The sequence below is a fragment of the Echinops telfairi genome, unplaced genomic scaffold (assembly GCF_000313985.2).
Source record: "Echinops telfairi isolate 266 unplaced genomic scaffold, ASM31398v2 ScPeMD7_9;HRSCAF=40, whole genome shotgun sequence".
In the NCBI taxonomy this organism is placed as follows: domain Eukaryota; kingdom Metazoa; phylum Chordata; class Mammalia; order Afrosoricida; family Tenrecidae; genus Echinops; species Echinops telfairi.
Genome location: NW_022103906.1, coordinates 926647 through 949461, shown reverse-complemented (window position 1 = coordinate 949461; position 22815 = coordinate 926647). Strand labels below are relative to the sequence as shown.

Sequence of the window (22815 nt, the reverse complement as noted above, 5' to 3'; positions counted from 1 at the left end):
TTCAAGCTTCTGGCCAGGAAGGGGTGGTACACCTAGGTGGGCATTACACCCGGATTGGCCCATCTAAACCAGGTGAATTCAATTCAGCCAATGGGGCCGACCAGTATTGTCAATCATGCCTCCCAACAGGGCCCCTGAAAAGCCAGAATCCAGACACTGTGGCCCCTTCTGCTTCTCAAGCTGCTCCTCGGAGGTTGTGCAGCATCTCCTCTGGCCTCAGACTCCAGGTGCGGGGGTGAAGGGCCTGAGGTGCCCATGTAAACCTGAAGTTTCTTCTACCTTTCACAAAACTCACTTGGATCACAATCCAGGCTTCAGCGTGAATTCTTTCTTGTGTGAAGCCAAGGACCGAGGTATCTCTCTCCCACAAGAGATCTAACACAAACATTTCTTGCAAGAAAACTAGGGGATTATAGCAATATATTTGAATAATATGAGAGCCATATAAGATTTAACAAAAACATCTTAAGTTTGCATTTTGACTAACTGTAAATAAGATCCAAATTATTCCATTCCATTCCAATTGGGGGTAGGGGGAGCTATCATGCAGGATAAGGTGGGAGATAAATATTCTCCAGAATAAGAGAACTGGACTTTTTCCCCCCTGCAATTCTATCCCTGGTAGTTACATCTCATCTATAGTGCCATTCCCTATCTCTGTTTGGTGTGTTTTACTGATTTTTATAATGCCAAGTGCCTGAGTCCTTTGTCGTCACTTAATTGTATCCTGTAATAAAAGAGTTTGAATCTATTATTTTCATTTTTGAATGTTGGTAACTTCCAAGGGCCACGAATCTACCTTCTTGCTCTGCCCCAAGTATAAGCCTGCTCAGAAGGGCTAGTTATCCCCTCCTTGGACACGGGTTTGAACCCACACGCCAGCCACACTTCCTCTCTACCATACAAGCTGACCCAACGTCTTGCTCCATTTATTTTAATATCACTAGTAACCAATTATCAGGATTGTTACATTTAAATATATGTTTTCACATTTTAAAGAAAAAGATACTTCAAAATATTAAATTTGAACTTCAGTTAGTCGTATTTAAAAATTGAATAACTGAACTTTCTCCATTTTTAAAGCTATTCTTAAATGTGCTTGGGAATCTACTTAGATCTTCTCAAAAGCTCCATTATTTTTTTCCCCACTTAATCAACTTTATTTGGTTACAAACATAATTGGAATTGAACTTAGATAGGAGGACAAGGTAGAGGTAACTCTCCTAGTATAAAAGAAATATATGATCAAATTCATGATTTTATTATGAACACTTTTTGTGTCCTCATTATTGAGGAATTTTTATAGGTCTGACCTAACAAAAATCACAGAAAGATTATCCTGACATCTTCAAAACTTAAAGAAGCAGTAGATAGAAAGCATCACCCCCCACCAATGACCTCAGCTGGAAGAAGGCTACATTCCAATGCAGGTCCTCAGTGCTGGCACGTGTGCTACTGCTGGGCTTGGAGCCAAGGAAAACCCAGAGATGCCTTCCTCCTCTGGGCAGGGACAGTCACTTCTGCTGAGCCTTCCTCTGTCCTAAGGCAAAGGAACCAGTGCACTGGCACACCTCTTCCAAAAGGTCCTAGTTTCTTGGGCTGCATCAACCCAGGGGAGAATAAAAGGACCTTTTGGCGGTTTGATAGTTTCTAACAGAAAGCCAGCCTTCATATATGGGAAAGTCCCATTTTGTCGGTTATATATATTTTACTAGTACACAACATTGCCAGTCCCAATATGCAAATCAAACCGAAGGCATGAAGGGTTGTCAGTTTTGTCTCTGTGGGGTAAACACACCTCTCATTCCTTATACCAAAGATTGTCATCTCGGGCGTTAAGACTCACAGACCTTATAAGACAAAAAGACTCGTCTCTCTAACAATTTGTACTTTATCAAAATTCCTTCCAGAAAAAATTAAGTCATTTTTCACATATTATAATCATAGATAAAGCAAAGCTGATCAGACCTGGTGACCTTAGGGATTACTCTGATTGATGATAAACAACAAACAATGAGGGACAAATCCAAAGAAAACTAGTGCACCAGGACTTTTCAATAGTTGTTGCCTTGAAAAGAACATTTTAACAGTGTTTAAACCGAGGCAGGTTTTACTGGTGTCTTTCTGTAAACCACAGACTTTCACATCTCCCCATAATCACAACTCTCTTTTTTTCTCCATTATTTCTTTCCCTATAATAATAACTTCCTGTCTCTTCTAACTCTATTCTTACCTAGTTGCATATATTCATTCACTGATTTAGAGAATTAGTTAGTACCTATAATAATGCAGGGGCTAGGGAGTTAGAGATATACTTGCCCTTTAGAATCTGTGAATCTAAAGGTAGAGACTGAAAATCACAAAACATCCCAGTGCTAACCTTAGGGTTACAGTGGATCATTTTCCCTTAAACCCAAGTATAAGTCTCAAAATTTCAGAATAACCCTTAATTAAATGTAACCACTACTCAATGCAACAAACTAGTATCCTGAGATCTCCACTGCTGTTAAGCAACATCTTTTTTATTCTGGATTATCATCAATTATATAAGTAAATAACATTACAAATGCAAAGTTAAGATTCAAGCCTTTCTATACCAGGATTCCCCGAGGAAAGTAAGTTCTAATCCCCTAAAGCACTCAATGCAAGGAATACATTAACTATTCTGAATGATGGTGAAAAAATTGACAAGTGCTCAAACAGTTTACGGTGGGAGGAACCTGAAGAAAATATTGAAGAGAAATTCTCGGAAGAAAAGACTGACCAAAGCCCAAAACAGTACCTCATGCACTTGTGTCCACAACTGGCACCCTTTGTTGTTAGTCAAAATATCAGACCAAGAAGGTAATTAGAAATTCATTTTTTGACTGGTTATTGGAAATTATATTGTTTTATGCTGTCCTTCTTTAGAGCTCTCTCTCATATACAGGAGTGTGACTGATTTCTGATTGCAACTCACATTGTGCCATATTGCCAAAACTTTAGATTGCTTCCAATAATTTTTTGGAAGTCTTTGGGTTTTTCTACATATAAAATCATAACATTTGCAAATAGTGAGTTTTACTTCTTCTTTACCCATTTAGATTTCTTTTTGTTGTCTTATGTTCTGGGTTAGACGTCTAGCACACAGTTGAATCAGAGTGGTGATACCAGTCAGTTCTAAGGAAAGTTGAAACACTCCAGTCTGAAAAGAAGCAGTGAACTACTTTCTCAAAGCCATGGATTTGTAGTTGTGGACTTTGGTTCAAAGCTCTTGCTTTTAAGGTTTCCCACAGATTGGCAAATTAAGACTACTATATACTAGCTATTGCCATATATTTTTTCCTTTTTGTGATATGCCTGTATCCTACATACATAGTTTTGCCTTAGAGAATGTGCTTTATTGAAATTTTTGCCTTGTGTCAAACTGCTTTTTTAAAGAGTGTTCAGTTATTTAAATTTTTAACCTGTATAAGTGAACATCATATGTATTTTAGTCTAAAACGATTTCCTATATATTTGTATGTTCCTTTTCTCAATAGTACTTTAAACTCCATACTACTGGATAGATTCATGAAACTATTAGAATTACCAAATATCTCAAGGAGGTTTCTTAAATTATTTGCCACCAAGATGATAAGGCTACCTCTAAAGTGGAACCTGTACTTTATCAGGTACATACACCTGTATGTATCAAGTGGCAGTTATGTGAACTGAACATGGGCATATTAGATGGTTTAAACCAGAACAAGTGTGTTTCAGGGTTGTATCCTCTCACTATACTTATTCAATCTATATGATGAACAAAAAATCAGAGAAATTGGATTATATGCAGAAGAATGTGGCATCAGAATTGGGGACGGTTTATTAACACCCTGTGGTATGCAGAGGACACAACCTTGCTCACGGAAAGTGAGGAAGACTTGAAGTACTTGCTAACAAAGATCAAGAATTTCAGCTTTCAAGGTGGATCCTAACTCAGTGTAAAGAGGACCCAAAACCTCACAACTGGAAAATATCATGACAAAGAGAGAAAACTGAAGTAGTCAACTGTTCCGTCAGCTTGCATCCACATTCACTGCTCATGGAAACAGCAGTCAAGAGATAAAACATATTGCATTGAGTATGTTCTTTGTGAGATTTAGTAGCACTTGAAATTCTATAATGTTTTCTGGTGAATTGAGAGGTAATCAGGAAGCAAATAATTTTTTAATTTTAATATTTATGAATATACATATTTATATGTTACATAAATGTCAGAGGCAGAGATAGAAAGAAACATAATAAAATCATTTGAAAGGGGGGGGCGGTATATTTATAGTGATGATCTGTGGCTGATCAGGTAAGGAAGGAACAAATGCAATTCTTGTACCATAGAAAATAACTTCCTTTCCTCACTTCTCCAAAATCACAAAGTCAAATTTTGACCATGCAGCAAAAAGGTGGAAATTAATTTATCAATGCTCTAGGAGGAAAATTATCCTTGAAATACCTCAGTTGATAAATTGACAATACTATATGTATTTAATTTTTTCACAAGATATGCTTTCTCCTTTAAAACATCTCCTTATCTTTGATACCTAAGATCCTAGAAGGGTCTTAGAATTCCCAAAACTCATCAGAATTAGTAGAGACTGAGGACTTCTCAGAAGTTTCATGAAATCTCTAGTCTTATAATTCAGACTTAACTAATGTCCAAATTTATGAAGGTCACTAGCATGACATCAAAGAATGGCTCAATCCCTAACTTCAAATGATATCAGAAACTAAACCTGGTCCAGATTTCATTTCATATTATGTATCTAGAGTTTGTTGATTATTAACTTATATTACTTACTAAGGAATTTAATCTTCCATTAGAGGCAGTATGGTGAGTTGACAAAAACAGTGAGTACCCAGTGGATGCTCCCTCCTCCCTCTTGCCAGCAATTTCTGTTTCTGTGACGATTTGCTCTAGCAGTTCACAGACATCCTTTATTCAGAGAACTGCTGCTGTTTCTGCCTCCCCTACTCTCTTATGGTCCCCCTCCATGGAATAACCTTTCATGAATTTGTGAGCAAGCAAATCCATCTCTTGGCCTCTGCTTCAGTCAAAGACAGATACTTATTTAATAGTTGCATGATCTTAGATAAGACACTTAATCTCCCTGTGTACTGAAAGTAATCAGGTATCCCCTGCTTATCTAATACAGTTGTTACAAGGATTCAGATAAAACTGCTCTAAAAATGATTGTTTGTTTTACAGGTGGGAGTTACAGTTACAAGAGGCAAAGCAATAGAAGTGAAGAGATTTATCACTAAAGTACCCACCAAGTAGATTTAGACGAGAACTCTGTTTAACAATCCATTTACCTCTTACTCATTGTATCTAAACACATATATCTTTTAACAGTTATTTTCTCTATTCAAATAAATCACAGCAATCTTACATGGATATATAAATGATTCTGTAAGCATACATGTGAATGGGTTGTAATAATGTCAACTATTATTCATAACTCCAATTCTAAAATAGAATCCCTGATATTTAAACTACTCATCAAATATTTAATGTTATTAGTAATTTATATTTGTGTTTTTGTGTGTGCTTGAAAGTATAATCCTAGGTGCTAATAAACCCATTATTACCAAGTTGATTCTGACTCATAGTGACCTTAAAGGAAGAGCATAAATGCCCCACAAAGTTTTCAATGCTGAAATCTTTACAGAAGTACCCTGCCACATCTTTCAACACAGAGCAGCTAATGGGTTCAAACCACCAGACTTTCAATTAGCAGTTACGTGTTCAGGCCATCACACTACCAGGGCTGCAGAGATTACACTAAAACAAAATCAAAATAAAATCCATTCAGTGGATTCATAGGGACGCTATTGCAAATTTGCTTTCCACAAGGGGGCAATATTTTGTAAGCTTTTGACTTGGTTGAATCAAAAAATAAAAATGTAATCATGACAGGCACAACTGAAACATGTTTTTCTTTTTTAAACTAGAGATTTGTGCAGCCGTGAGTAAAGAAGGTCAAATCAAGAGGAAAGAAGAATTAGCAGAAATAGCTCCTGCTGCCAAGAGGCTGAGGAATTTAACACCATGGCAACAGGGAAAATTCATCAAAGGACTGCTTAGGAATAAATTTACTGAAATATGAGAAGAGAATGATTTGAGATTATTAGGACATATGATTTACCAATCATTTAGCTACAAAGCAACAGATGAAAGATAATATCATGTATGAAATGATCCTTGTGTAAAATACCTTAGTAAACAAGTATATCCTAGTGTATAATTTCCATCCATTTGATAGACTTCACAATCATTAGGAGCCAAGGTATTGAATGAAATAATAAGGAGTTGGAGAGAGGAAGAAGATGGCATCCAGTTAGATTCACCCGCCTGGAGCTCCTGCTGCCAGACCAGAAAATTGGGAGATAATGTAAAGGAGACTGGGAGGTGGAGTCCTAAAATTAGATTCAGGGTGCTAGGGTCTGTCCCGAACCCGGCTTTTTAAAAAAATTTCACTCACAAAATGAACTGAGAATGCAATGAAACACTCTAGGTTCATTGTGCTGGGCTCTTGTGCTCTGGACTGAGCCTCTGCCAGCACCCTAGTCGGTAGCGAGTAGCGATTTCCCCAGGCTGACATCCAAAAGGGGTCATAATGCCAGATTCGAAGAGCAGCTCTGAAGGCTAGTCACAAGACCCCACATCAGAGCTCCCCGCGTTGCGCTCATAGTCTAGGGGTCAGGGTCAGCCTGGGTAGCCACACATTTGGAGCAATTGAAAAGTCGTCAGGAAATTTACCTGAGTCAGATCTCAGTGTGGCAGAGTATAAGTGGGTAGCCATAGCCTGGGGGGAAAATTCAGTTGCAGTTGGCCAAGAAGAAAACAACCTCTCTGATAAGTTAGATATCCTCCCCTGGGGGTCAGCATGACAGCACCAAAATCAGAGCACCCGTAAGTACAATATAAAAAAGAGAAAAAAATTTTCTTAGTAAAAACTGCAAATTCCAGCTCATTGTTCAACTCCAAGACAAGCTGGCAGAACGCGTCCTTTAACATGCATTAGCATAATAAGGGAGCCAGTACTAAGGAATGCCAGAAGTTAGCTACAGAGCAGGGCAGGTGGGCATTCAACATAACAAAGACCCTCTGGAGCAAGCCTCAGTTTCAGAATATCTCACTGGGCAAAAACCCAGAGTGCACAGCGAGGGGGCCAATTTAATTTAATTCCAGCTGGCCAGGGTGGGGGAAAAAAACTCTGAGCTATTGTGGCAACAGCAGTCTTGGCACAAGCTAGGGCAACTACACAAGCCTGACGGGGAGCTACTGTCTGCCCACAGTGTTCCTACAAGCAGCTGGGGAGGTCCTGCCTGTCCTCCATGTGGCTGGGGGATCCCCTGCCTGTTCTGGAGCCCTACATGTGGCTGAGGGAAATTCCCCTCAGCCCCTGCTGCCATGCAGCATATGGCACAAGGCAGCTAAACCAGTGATCTCCAGTGCTCAAAACTGATGTGGGAACCACTGCCTGGCTCAACTGTGATCTTGCCTTTGAGGGTAATTCCACCCAGCATCTTCGGGACCCTACACTAAGTGGGCACACCACCCTGCTACCTTGAGACAGAGTTGGAACTCCTCTAGCCCCATGGTCAAGCGATCAGGCACCAGCTATCTCCTTATTTACTATTCTTTTTCTTCTCTATTTCTTCTCTCCCTTTTCTCTTTCCCACTGCAGTCGGTCTCAGTGGGCCCAGTTTTTTCCCCCTCTTTTTCTTCATTTTCTCTCTTTTTCCTATTCTTTCCTTCTCTTACTTTTCACACACCACTGCTGGATTTTAGGCCACTACCCTCTGTCTAGGGGAACTCTGCCCAAACAACAGGTAAACTCCAGCTTACCCTCTGTGGAAGTGCAGCACACCACACGAGGCAGCCGTGACAGCACTCTACAGCACTCCACGCTGCTGAGGAAACCTCCGTCTGACCTCTGTGGTGATCTTACCTACTAGGGCAATTCTGCCCAGCACCAAAAGGGTACACTAACCTGCCACCTTGGAGCAGGGTTTAAACCCCTCCGGTCCCATATTCAGGCGATCAGGAATCAGCTATCTCTTTACTTTTTTCTTCTCTCTTTCCCACCACAGTCAGTCAGAGCAAGAACAGTTGTTTTTCCCCTTACTTTCTCTCTTTTCTTTTTCTTTCTTCTCTCCCCCCACTTCTTTTCTTTTCTGTTTCACTCCTCTCCCTCTTTTTCCTTCCACATGCCACTGCTGGCTTCCAGACCCCTACCTCTGCCTAGGGAAACTACCCGCCCAGTGGGGAGAGCTACAGCCTGCCCCCTGTGGCAGTGCTGCACACGACACAAGGCAGTGCTACACACAGCATGGCACAGGGCTCAGCTATCTCTTTATCTATTTCTTTCTTTCTTTTCTTCTTCTTTCACTTTTTTGTTCTTCTTCTTCTATCTCCTCTCTCTTTCCTGCCAGTCTTGGGAGATTCAGTTTTTATTTTTTGTTGTTTTGTTTTTTGACTCTCTTTTTCTTTTGTCTTTGCTTTGTGTGTGTGTGTGCATGTGTATGTTAGTTTGTTTCTTATTTTTGCTCTTGTCTTTATTTTATCCTTTGTTCTTCTTCTCTTCTCCATCTCTTTCTTTTCACAATCCACTACTGGTCTCCAGGCCACTCCCCTCTTGCTAGGGCAACTCTGATGGCCCAGTTGGTGGAGCTCCCCCCACACATGTTGGCTTTATACGCAGAAGGGGAAATAATGCCTGCCTCCACTATACCCCATGTGACTGGGGGATCACTCCTGTAAACACCTGGGCAAACTCCCGCCTACACCCCAAGGCCCTACAAGTGACTGGTAGAAATCCTGCCCTCCATTTGTAGTGCTCTACACTGTTGTGGGAACATCTGCCCAACCTCCAAGTCGATCTCCCCAAATAGGATAATTCCGCCTGCCATCCATAGTGCTCTACACCAAAGAGGGTACACCCACCTGCCCACCATGGTACTCCAGTTGCAGAGCAAAACCCCACACACCATCCGAGGTGCTCCAAGCCCCATGAGATACACCACTATGGCTTCATGGGAGATCAGCCAGTGAAATGCCATCCTCATGGGCCCACAAACACTGGGCCAGCATACTGTGAGAGGACGATCCAAATCACATTCCAAATAAGGGGATAATGGTTAGCTAGGGTAAGAGTGCAACCAGAAGATACAGCAGTAGCCTGATCCCCAGTGTAGCTACCTGCAGGTAGTTCAAAGAAGCACCCATATGAGTTCCCCAAAGAGAGAGCCCTGTCTCTTCGACTCTCTTTAAAACAACACAAAAACAGCAACCAGCCCCAACTGTCTCAATGAAAAAGCAGGAGAAAGAAAATACAATGACAGAAGAAGTCATGAACCTAATGGCATGCATAGAAGAAGCAGATATTGACCTGTCACAGAAAGAAATCTACAAAATACTTCTTGGAGGAATACAGGATATGAGGGAAGCAATAAACAAAAAAGATGAAATATAGGATATAACGACAACGAACCAAAGGGAAATACAAGACCTAAGGGATGAAATAACAAAATTCAGTAGCAAATTAACAGACTTTGTCAAGAGACTTGAGGAGGCAGAGAATTTCACCAGTGATCTAGAGCAAAATCAGGCAAACTTCAACAAACAAGAAAGGCAGTCAAATAAGACAATCAGAGAAAATTAAGAAAACCTGAAAGCCATGCCTGATGTTATGAAGAGGAACAATATTAGAATAATTGCACTACCACAACAAGACAAAACAAAGAAGTCAACATCGAAAATTGCGAGGGAATTCTTAGAGGAAAACTTCCCCAGCTTAATAAAGGAAAATCAGGCAACTATTCAAGAGGCTGAGTGAACACTAGCCAGACTGAATCCCAAGAAGTCACCAAGACACATAATAGTTAAATTATCCAACTATGAGGAAAAGGAGAACGTCATAAGAGCAGCTATGGAAAAATAGTCACTTATAAAGGTATCCAAATAAGAATAGGTTCAGACCTATCAGTAGACACGATGAAGAAGAGGAGGGAATGGAGTAACATATTCCAAAAATTGAAGGAAAATAACGCAAACCCAAGAATACTATATCCAGTCAACTTAGCTATTAAAATAGATGGAGAAGTAAGAGTCTTCCCACACAAGGAAAAACTCAAAGAATAGGTAAAAAGAAATGCAGCCCTACAAAAGATCTTTGCCAACCCAGTATAGGCAGAGATCAACACTCACCAAACACATATAAGAGACTGTTACATAGAACAACTCAACCCAGAGGGCATAAAGAGAAAACAGCTCCTAAGATAGCATTAGTTCAATAGTGGAAAGAAGGCAAGAATTAAACACACACACACACACACACACACACACACACACACACATCACAAACTGATAAGATAGGTAGGTAGGAAAATACCCAATATAAAAGGTACAAGACAGTATCAGAGTCCACAGGTGGATGTAATAACACTGATTATCAATGGACTGAACTCAAGAATTAAAAGGCAGAGGCTAACAGAATGGCTCAGAAGACATAATGCATCGATCTGTTGCCTACTGGAGACAAATTCCAAGCTTGCAGATAGAAAAGGAGGGGAGGACATCCTGACCCACCAAGCCCAGAGGAAAATATTCCTGCTTAGAGCAGAGAATGCACAGAGAAGACCATAAGGCTGGCCCCACCACAGGACACGACATTCTTCACTAAACCATAGTGATGTGGGGGACATCACTGGAGACACAGTGCAGGAATTGTGCACAATCTGACCCCATCACACGGGTGAAACACTAAGGGCCTGCAACAGAGCAGCAAGGGGAGCAAAGGGATGAAATTCCCAGGGAATACCAAAAATAGACTTTGGACCACGAGTGTGGCATGCCATCAGACTCAACTGGAAAACACTCATAAACACCAGCAAACAGACCTTGAACTAATTTTAGGCTTTTCCATTTTTGTCAGTGGCTTTCTTTTTGTTGTTGTTGGGATTTTGTTGTTGTTGTTACTGTTTTGTTGGTCTTAACTTCCTTTGTTGTCTTATTTGGCTTTGCCTGGTTTTTGTGCTTATTAATGTATCTGCATGTCTATCTAGATAAGATAGGCTGGATAAATAATTTGGAGATGAAAATAATGGGACCAATGGTTCCGGGGGATATGGGAGAAGGGGAGGTGGGAGAAAAGAAGGGAAGGGGGACCAACCCAGGGGCAAGGGAACAACAAGTGAACTAAAATCAATGGAGAGAAGGGCATAGGATACCTGGTTGAGGGTGGGGAGGTTGTTAATCAAGAGCCATGTATATGTGAGGAATTACTAAACCCGAATGAAGCCCTAACATGATGTTGGGACCAGAGGAAAGTAAAAGGAAATAGAGGAAAGAACCAGGAGATAAAGGACATTAGAACAAAGAGTTCTAAATACAGGCAAGTACATATGGACATATGTATACAACAAGAGGGGAATAGAACTATGTACTCATATCTATATGTTAACAACTAAGGGTGCAGATGGACATTGGGCCTCAACTCAAGTACTCCCTCAACACAAGAACACTTAGTTCTAATAATCCAGCATTCTGTGATGCTCCCCTACCTGACACAATCACTGAAGACAAAATGGATGCATAAGCAAATGTAGTGAAGAGCGTGGATGGTGCCCAGCTATCAAGAGATATAGCATCTGGGATTTTAAAGGCTTGAAGTTAAACAAGTGACCATCTAGCTTAGAAGCAACAAAGCCCAAATGTAAGAAGAACACCAGCCTGTGTGATCATGAGGTGTTGATGGGATCAGGTATCAGACATATAAGACCCAGAACAAAATCATACCCAATGTGAATGGGGTAGTAGGGCATGGAGTGGAGAACCAATGCTCATCTGTAGACAATTGGTCATCCCCTCACAGAGGGATCACAGGGAAGAGATGAGCCAGTCAGGGTGCAGTATAGCACAGATGAAAACACACAACTTTCCTCTAGTTCTTTGGTACTTCCTCTCCCCCAATCCTCCCCACCCCCCTCATGACCTCAATTCTACATTACAAATCAGATTAGACTAGAACATGCACACTGCTAAAGATAATAGCGCTCTACACAGGGAATCCAGGATAGATAAACCCCCTCAGGGCCAACAATGAGAGTAGAAATCCCAGGAGGATTAGGGGAGGGTGGGGGGAGAAAGGGGGAATCGATCACAAGCATCAATATATAACCACCCTCCCAGGGGGATAAACAAATGGAAAAGTAAGTGAGGGGCGATAGAGGACGATATAAGATATGAAAATAATAATCTACAACTTATCAAGGGTTCATGAGGGAGAGCGGGTGGGGGAGCAAGGGGAAGAAATGGGGAGCTGATATCAGGGGCTCAAGTGGGAAGAGAATGCTTTGAAAATGATGATGGTGGCATATGTGCAAATGTGCTTGACACACTGGATGAATGTATGGATTGTGATAAGACATGTAATAGCCCCCAATAAAAGTATTTAAGTAAAAAAAGAAAGAAATAGTATGGAGTTATTCTCAATTTAAAGAATATGAAGTATCTGAATATCAGATACTACAATACTGAATTTTGCCACAAATGATGATAGGCTATGGTGAACTACTTCTACCCCACTATTTGTGTTTTGGATACTCTACTATCTCTATTATCTGTGCTTTGGATACTCTACTATCTCTATTACCTGTGCTTTGGATAGTCTACTGTCTCTATTACCTGTGCTTTGGATACTCTATTATATCTACTATCTGAACTTTCTAACAGGACTTTCTGATGGAGATAAGCAGTCCAATTAGTAAACCATAAATTGCTAATTATAGTTTTCAGCCACTGAGAGAACTCTGGTAGCAGATTTGCTCTGGATGGAAAGAGAACGAGTGAAAAGTCATCCTATACTCGATGAAAGAAAATGAAAAACAAAATGGGACAGGCTCGATAATTTAGAGGCATCAAGAAAAGACAATGGAGAAATATTTGCAGGTGACAGTGGTGAATAAGAATAAGACATCTCTCAAGTCCCTGCTTTCAGTTTCAGGTGCTTTCAAAGAATATAGACGTTTTATTCATATACATAAGCTCTCACCTCAATTCCTATTTCAAATCCTCCACCAACACCAGCTATTCCAATGGCTGAAGGTGCAGACCATTCTGATAAAAACCAGAAAAATAAACATTATTTTAACATTAAAACCTGTACATATACATATGGAAGGAACAATTTTGAAATGTGAATGGTGTTTCATTTTTCCAATAATGAGACTTAGGGTGTTTTTGTTTGTTTGTTTTGTCCTCTATGATTTTAAATTCTCTTTAATAAATAGTTAAAGAAATATAACAGATATTTATAAGGTAATACCTATTCATTATACACTCACAACCCTTGCTATCTGATCTTTCTCTATCAACTTATAAAATACCAAAAAACCAACCACCTATATCAGAAGCAGATCACAGCCTTTCCTTCTTGGCTGAGTCTGAACTGGCAAACGCTCAACTGTTCAACAGATAGTTTTCTTTTTTACCACTGAGTGAATTTTACTATAGATTGAATTAGGATTCTACCAAATATATATTGTAAATTCTAAGCTCTAAACCTCTGTTTACAGTGACATTAGGGAATGAGTCCTCTTTACTTCTTAATGAGGCAAGAGTACTACTATAGGGTGTATGGTGAGATACAAAGGAGATTAAACAAGCAAGGGAGAAAAGCAGAGATGGGAATAGATAGATGCCGACCACATGAAGGAGATAGTCCAAGAGAGAAACTAAAAAAGATGGGCTTTCCTCAAGAGCCAGCCGCCTGAATTTTTATTTCTATCCTCCTAACCGATAAGAAAATATGACTGTTTAGTAAAGCCCTCTATGTGTGGTATTTCTTTTATAGCAACACTAGATAACTAACACACCACATGCACATATACCAGATAGTAAGTTATTGCTATAAGGCACCGCAGTGGTGCGGTGGTTATGTATTAACCTGCTAAGTGCAAGTTAGCAGTTCGAACCTACCAGTCACTCCTCAGAAGAAACATAGGGCTCTCTACACCTCTAGACTCAGTAATGTACAGGCGTAGTTCTATCCTGTCCTATAGGGTCACTATGAATTGATGGTGACTCAGTGGCTGTAAGTTTTTTGTTGCTGTTGATGTTGTTAAGGCATACAGCAGTTTGAAGTACATAAATAATTATTTGACTATCTCAAAGTTTTCATTTTTGTAAATTAGTAACTTGTCCCACTGAAAAGCTGTCCCACACGAGTGATCTACTGTCTCAAGACACAGGCACATCTGGCCATAGTCCCTATTTTCTAGCTATGCCTTATTTAGACCGCTTTTAAATTAGAATTTACAGAGAACACAGCTGGCTATGTAGGCAAACTGGAGAGAGATATTTAGGCTTTAGAAACCAATTGAAAGGTCTGCCTGGATTTCTAAGAGAAACTCCAGAGCTTGATAGCTCTTGAACCTTTTCAACTACAATCACCCTAATCTCTGGAGGAAGCCAGAGGGGTCCTGAAAGCCTTGGGAATATAGATTTTTGTGATTTTCTTAGACTCTTGAGCACCATCTGACAGTAGCCTCCCTTTGATGTGTCTGTATTTGGTTTTATTGCTGAGAGCGCTGCCCATGAAAATGTAGGTAATGCTGGAGAAGAGAGTTTTATAGTTTTCATTTTCCTCGTCAGTTATTACAGAGAAGCTACTACTTAGGGGAAGACTCATTTTCTGTGAGATTACTTTGACTAAAAACCTAATGAATCCAACCAACTGATATTTAAAGGCCATCTGCTCTGCAAAAAACTTAAATGTACCTCTTTTCAGTAAGTGTCCTATGCTCTCTCTCAAAATAAAAGTTAAATTATGTACACTAAAAATAGCTAGTAAGTAATAGACGAAATGTATTCACTCATATGACTGAACAGCAAATGTTAAGTTGGTATAAAAAACATTTTAGTTAGTTACGACACACCTGCATATGTTTTAAATAGTATTAAACATTTTGGTCCTTGGAATTCATAGCAAATTCATAATTTCAATTCTTTAAATCAAATAATTAATTTATCCCAGAAAGAAAAATCAAATTATGTGGCTAGTCATATAATTTTCCCTTGGGAAAAATTTGTCAAAATGTGGCAGTGTTTATGGAGCTACTAGAGAAATGGTAGTAAAGCCTACACATGACTCTCTATGTTTACATTATCGTCCATCATTGGGTCAATTCTGACTCATCGTGACTACAGGACTGAGTAGGGTTTCCAAGGCTGCAATCTTTATGAAAACAGATGGTCACAACCTTCTCCCACAAGGTAGGTGGCAGGCTTGAACAATCAATCACTTCCTATACCATGAAGCTGAGAAAGGCAAATTCACTTTTAATGGCAGAAATGCATAGACTGTCCTATCTAAATATTTGCTCCATGAAAAGCTGACAAAATGTATACTAAGCAAAGTATGATCTATTGAGTCTTATATTGTATCTTTGGTATCTATTGATATATTGAGACTTGCCTAATGAATTTGAGAGAAGGAAGAAAACAAGGAAAAAATTCTTTTACCTCTTGGTTAATTAATTACCATCTACACACACAATTGAACAGCCCTTAGTAGATCAATTTTAGGTGATACAGAGGAAACCTATCCAAATCTTTATGAATGTATTCAAAATGAAAACAGAAAAACAATTCTCTACTCCTGTGAGTGGAAAAGTATTAACTTACTTCCATCTGGAAGACGAGCCAGTACAATCCCACTGCCTCCTCTAGCAGTCACCAGAAATCCAGCTTTTACCACGGACAAAATTGCAAGACCTTTAGCTTTAGCAATTACATGGGCTGCAAGCATAAAAACAATAGGATGATAAGCCTTCTTAATCTATATGACTGAATATATAGCTATAACAAATTTCTATAAGCAAGTTTTAAACAAACATGCTACATACAAAGACATTTGCTTAACAAGATGATATGGTTCTAATTAAGAATCTTAGTGGCATATATGAGCCATGAATAAAACCTAGTTATATAACAGATGGGCAGGAAACTTCTCTCCTCCTACCTCTTTTTATTTAATGTTATTTTTGCAATGCTAAGTATACCATCTTAATGCTCACCATTCCTGCAGCTGCCATGATAAATTAGAATCTTGAATGAGATTTCATTGTTAACTACAAACAAAGCAAACATGTTGGTGATCTCAATTAATGTAGGAAACAAATAAAAGTACAAAAATCACTATTTTGCAATAAATTAAGAAAAAATCTCCAAAAATCAACAAGGGGCAAAATACTGATTTTTAAAGCAAAATAGTGAAGTCTACCTCTCATGAATATGGAAATATTCATAAAAAACAGTTTTACTGTTTTAAAACTGTTTAAAATTAAGAACATTTTCTACTTTGTTTAAATTATTGAATGATCTGCTCATTTTTAAATCTCTGTACTTAATGACTTAACTACTTGTTGTGTGCTGTGGAGTAAAGTTAACTCATAGCAACTCTATCCTAACTTTCAGGACAGCGAAAATACAATTTAATTAAAAAATATATTGGTTTACTCCAATTTTTAGAATTACATTACAGAAAATGGGGACTACCAAATTATTTAGCCATGAATCACAGTCCCTCTCTATTCTATGAATTTACTAATATAGTAGCACATCTTTTCAACTAGCTTAAAAATAAGAAATCATAGTGGGATACTAATAATACTTGTAAAATGGCTTAATTTATCATCACCATAGTCAAATCCTCTGTCAAGGAACGCAAACAAGACGACTGTGCACAGTTGTACACAAAAAAAGTTGTCCAAGTGTTCTTATAAAAACATTAAATTTCTAATATAATTATGTGCATTTAAAGGGACCGATTTTGAGAAGTTCACAGAAGCACATAAGAAATTAGGTCACCAGAGCCTTTGGAGCTGCTCTAAATCCAAGAATGAGCTATAGAACCAAAAAAGAAAAAGAAAGCACTATAAAAGTAAACTGAAAAGAATACATGCAAACTTAGAAAGCATACAAAAAGCAGCAAATAGAAATTCAAAAACTATTAAGATTTCAGAAATAGACAATGCATTGGAAGACAACAGGAGGAGAATTGATCAATGGTAGGCCACAGTAGTGACCTTCTGGAAACAATGCAGGCCAGAAGTCAATGGGATGACACATAAAATTCTGAGAGAAAAAAATGTCCACCAAGAAACATATATCCAGCAAAACTGTCTCTTAAATGCACCAGCAAAATTAGGACATTTCCAGATAAACAGAAATTAAAGAAATTTATAAAAACCAGACTACCCTTAGAAGAAACACTGAAGAAAATTCTTTGGACAGAAGATCTGAGATTAATATATATAGCAAATGACTCAGAAGACAACTCAGATATAGATATATCCAAAGCAAAACAACCTACAAGACTGAAAATAAAATTGAAAGCTATCAATTTTTAATTACGACAACTGAAAAATAAAAAGGGAAAATAGTGTAGTTACAAAGCTTCCAAAGAGAGTAAGTCAATTATATTTCGAGACAGAGTAGGCCATTTTAAATTAGGGGAGAAATTAATAAATTATAGGGCAATAACCTCAAATAAAAAGAATAAAATTCATCCAAAAAAGAGGAAAATAATAATGATTTCGTGAGCTCTAAAACAACAGCAATTAAGAAGATAACAATAAAATTATGAACAAAATGAGCTCGGCAAAGAAAATTGCATGGAATAAAAAACAGCATTAACACACAAATATACACACAGAGCATAAAATGACAGCAATAAATCCATAGGTATCAATAACACAATACATGTAAATGGTTTAAATGTATCAATGAAGAGACAGAGAGTAATACAATGGATAAGAAAACAGCACGCTGCTATCTATAAGAGACATACTTTACACATAAAGGTAAAAATACACTAAAAATCAAAGGATAGGAAAAAATGCATCAAGCTATTGGCAATGGAAAAAAGAGCAAGAGCGTTAATAAATTCTGATAAAAATAGACGTCAAGGCAAAATCCAACATAAGAGACTAAGAAGGAAGTTATATGATTATTAAGGCTCAATTGAACAAGATGAGATAATAAATACCCACGAACAAAAGACAGAACCTCAAAATACATGAATATACAATAAATATCCATGCATCAAAAGAAACTGTCTCAAAATATATAGAATTCTTAAAGAGTGACAGTGCAGCTAGAATGAAACTGAACAAAGACAAAAGAACTAAATATAATCAACACACTTGACCTCATAGACAAATGCAGAACAATCTACCCAACAACACGGCAGTACAATATACATTCTTTTCCCAATGACTAAGCGAGAAAATTGTTGTAACTACTCGAAAGATTCATCAATGTACCAGAGTATACTATTAACAGAAAAATCATTTGGATACCTTTTTACTAATAAAGAGATCCCTGAAAATGCAATCAGGGAAACAAAACCATTTACAATTGGCACTTAAAAAATGAAACAGGAATAAATATAACTTTAGAAACAAATGACTTATGCAAAGAAAACTATAAATAACTGCTACAAGAAACCAAGAGACGTACATTAATTGAAGAATGGACCACAGTCAATTATAGGAAGATTTAATAGTGTGAAAATGTCAAAACTACCCAAAACAATACAGATAAAATGCAATCCTGGTCCAGATTCCAGCACCGTTCTTTAAAGGATTGGAAAAAATTGTCATGAAGTTTATAGGGGTATGAAAGAGACCCAGATAAACAAAGCACTTCTAAAGAACAAGAAATCAGAAAGTCTCTCACTTCTGGATCTCAAAATGTACTACACAGCAATGGTAGTCAAAACAGCCTGGTATTGGTCTGATACAGTGGAATGGCATTAAGAACCAATAAGTAAAACCACCACTTACACTGACAAAAGGTTCAAATACATGGGGGAAGAGACAGTCTTTTTAACAAATAGTGCTTCCATTTGCAGGAGAATCCAACACTGTCCATATCTTACTCTGTGTGTAGAAATGGACTCGATATGGACCAAAGACCTAAATGTAAAATCTAGAACTGGAAAGACCATCAAAGAGGGACAGAGAACAAAAAACATGGGGACAAACTTAGGGGCTTAATACTGGCATAAAAGGTAAAATAGATAGCTATAATTTCCTAAAAATCTGAAATTATATGCATCAAAAGATTTTACTAAAAGAGCAAACATTTTTTGGCAGTGCCATATTGGAAAAGGGTATTGAAATTTTTGTAGAAAACTTCAACACCCCAACAAGAAAAGTACAAATAATACAATAAAAAATGAGCAGAGAACATGAACAGAGAGTTCAACAAAGAAGATATTTATGAGGTCAACAAACATAAGGAGAGATGCAACAATACCTCAGCCCAGCATTAACAGGAAAGCTTAAACAAAAAAAAACCATAAAATAACAAAACTAGCAAGGTGTAGAGAGATTAGAACCACATACATTCTGTTGGTAGTGCTATAACCACTGTGGAAAGTGGTATGGTACTTCCTCAAAATTTGGGAATAAAAATATCAGATGACCCAGGAGTTCTTCAACTTGGTATATATCCTAGGGAAATAATAGCTATAGCAAAATTTGTCAGTGACAAAGGAAAAATATTGTATAAAACTACTATTATAAAAAAATTAAAATTCTGGAGACAGAAAGAAGGCAAGATTAATATTTTTATAGAGTCCATGATATTTTTTAAATGATAGGAAATATAGTTTATCCACAAATTAGGCTGGCATGACATTTTGCATATATTGATATTCATCGAGATTTTCTTCTATTTGCCTGCTTTACAGCACTGCTACTGAAAATTCTGGTTGAATTTCCTTGAAGCCCAAAGTCCTGGTTCTGAGGAGGGAATGTGAAAAATTCATGTTCTAATTCTCTATGTTTGAGTTGTGCGTGAGGTCTGCATTTCTAACAAGCTCCAGGTAGCCCTGAACTCTCAGCCACAGACTACACGTTATGTAGCTCTGTGGAGTGGCTGAGTCAAAACCACATTTATTAGTATAATTTATGATTATTATAAAAACAAACAGTATTTTAAAAATTAAAGTTCTATCATTAAATAACTTTGGGAAATTTTAAAATATTTATTTATTTTAGTGCAGGACTCAGAGACATACATTGTGATCAGAAAGGAAATTTAGTCTGCAACAATGCCCATAAATATATAAATAAGAATCTTATTTTATGTGAAATAAGTGTGCTATGAAACAACCTTTGAAAATTATTGGGAGTGATAAATAGGTAAAAACCACGTGAGGATGGTACAGGACCAGTCAGTATTTTATTCCACGGTGCACAGAGCCACTATGAGTGCGAATCGACTCAATGGCACGAACAACAAAACCCAGTGGCTATCCAGCTGACTCCAATTCAGGCTGACCCATGTATGTCGAGTGGAACTGTCTCCCACAGGTTTCCGTGGTTGATTTTTTCCTCAGCAGTAGATCCCCAGGTCTTTTTTCCAACACACCTCTGGGTGGACTCAAACAACCAGCCTTCTCAGGTAACAGCAAAGAAAATTAAGCATTTTGGACATATTATCAGGAGAGCTCAGTCTCTGGAAAAGGAGACCATGTGTGGTAGAGTCAGTTAAAAAGAATGGGCTCCACAAGACGGATGGCCACATTAGCTGGGTTGAAGCACTACCACAGTTATGAGGACAGGGTGTCAGCGCTGGGCCAGGCAGTGTTTCATTCTGTTGTACCTAGGCATCTATCAACAAGAGAGATGCCAGTAAACAGGTTTGCCAACTCCTGATTCATGTCTTCTTAAACCATTCTAAAAATGTAAATGTCTTATCTGGAAAGAGAACACACCAAATTAAATTTTATTAAATTAAAAAAAAAATTAAAAATAAATAAATAAATAAAAAGAACTATTGCCATTGACTTGATTCCAACTCATTGCAACCATATCCCGGAGAAGAGAAGTGTTCCTTAGGGTTACTGAGATTGCAAGCTTTTAAGAGAACAAACATGCTCATCATCCTGCCTTGGATTCCTTTTGAAATTAACTCATTGCTGCATAAGGGCTTCTTCTGTTGAGGACTGTGCACCTTTAAAAAATCAGTTCTTGGAGACCAAGTAGTCAACAATTACTCTAAAGCAATACCAAAAGGCTAAGGAAACAGAAAAATCAGATAAATGGAAGTGAAATACTCAGAAAAAATTAAGAAGTATGTTACCACGAGGGGAAAAAAAATGAGGACCTGATGCTGGGGGCTTAAGTGGAGAGGAAATGTTTTGAGAATGATGAGGGAAATGAATGTACAAATGTGCTTTACACAATTGATGTGTGTATGGATTGTGAGAAGAGTCATATGAGTCCCTAATAAAACGATTAAAAGAAAAAAAGAAAAGAAAATCTTAAACTACTAGTACTTACTCCTTTAACATTTTGGCTGTCATTGATGTGGGGTCTTGCATTACAGTGTAATTACTCTCAGAAAGTGTCTGATACAATTCTAGACTTCCAGGTAAAAATGTAATATTGCATAAAAATCAAAGAGAATAAAACCTAATTAATGATGTGAAGAAAAAAAAAGAAAATTATCACGGTATCAACAATATGTATTATTGTTGTTCGATGTCATCAAGCTGGTTTTGACTCATAGCACTCTTACAGAAAACAGAACACAACATTGTCTAAATCTGAGCAATCCTTACAACTATTGCCAAGTTTGAGCCTAGAACAGTAATGTGCAGTACTTGTTATATGGGAATCTAACTTGCTGTGTAAACTTTCACCAAAAAGCTAATAAAAATTTTTTTAATGTTAAAAAAATTAACAAGTACTAGGTGTCTTAAAATAAGTACAGAAGAAAAGGATGACATAAAATGTATAGGTGGAGGAGGAAAGAAAATTTGATTAAAATAAATATCCATGATTTGATCTACTCTGGCTGTATCTTGAAAGAGCACTTAGACGAGCTGGTAAGCACTGCTGGATCAGTTATGGGGAAAAAGTGGTTCAAGGACAGTTGCTATCTGGGGGCTTGTCTGCCTAAAGTGAAATGTGAAGGAATGCAAGAAAGCACCTGAGAAAACAAGACAAATTTAGCAATGAGCAAGATGTATTTTATTTACCCACCAGGAATGATCTTATCAGGTCCATTCCTGGAAGTTATTTCTGTGAATTCTCTTAATATTTTAGCAGCCTTTTTTGATTCCGATTTCAGATTGGAAGGGATAGGGTTATTCACTGGGGAAAGAAAAAATAATTAATTAAGTGAAAAAATTACCCAATACATGTAAAACTAAGAATTAACACATTATGTCCTACCAAATAAAGGTAACCACTTGGAAACCCCCACTTATTGCCTGTTTCGTGTCTGTTTTCCTAACTACTAAGTCAAGGCACTCTATAGGGAAACCCTACCCATGGCCATGGAATCCATTTCAACTCATGGTGCTCCCTGGGCGTGCAGAATCAAGCTGCTCCGCAGGGTGCTTAAGGCTGTGACCTTTTAGAAACAGATTTCTCAACTGCTGTCTTTCAAGGCATATCTAGTGGGTTTGAACTGTCAGCCTTCTGGTGAGTGGTTAAATATTTAACCATTGGCACCATCCACAGAAAACCTGAATACTTAAAATCCCATAAATCATAGGAATCACAGGATTCTTGAACAAAAACCAGTACAATTTCCTTAGGGGAATTCTTAAAATAGCTTTATACAAATTAAAAAAAATGTTTTTAATGAACACATTTTTTGTGATTGTTTAGAATAGATAATATAAGAATTAGTGTATCTGATTAACTTTAACAAAAGGTTTTGAATTTTATATGAACAAGTATATACAAGGGATACTTACCTGGCTC

At 37.9% G+C, this 22815-nt stretch overlaps 1 protein-coding gene across 1 annotated transcript in view; it reads right to left on the bottom strand.

Moving 5' to 3' along the window:
- SH3YL1 (SH3 and SYLF domain containing 1) overlaps positions 1 to 22815 on the bottom strand; it is a 65043-nt gene that overhangs the window by 25933 nt on the left and 16295 nt on the right. The window contains exons 2-4 of the mRNA XM_045286804.1: positions 22087 to 22197; positions 15710 to 15823; positions 13077 to 13141 (exon numbers count right to left, since the gene is read on the bottom strand). Coding sequence (XP_045142739.1) covers positions 13077 to 13141; positions 15710 to 15823; positions 22087 to 22197 — 290 coding nt within the window. The remainder of the gene's footprint in view (positions 1 to 13076; positions 13142 to 15709; positions 15824 to 22086; positions 22198 to 22815) is intronic.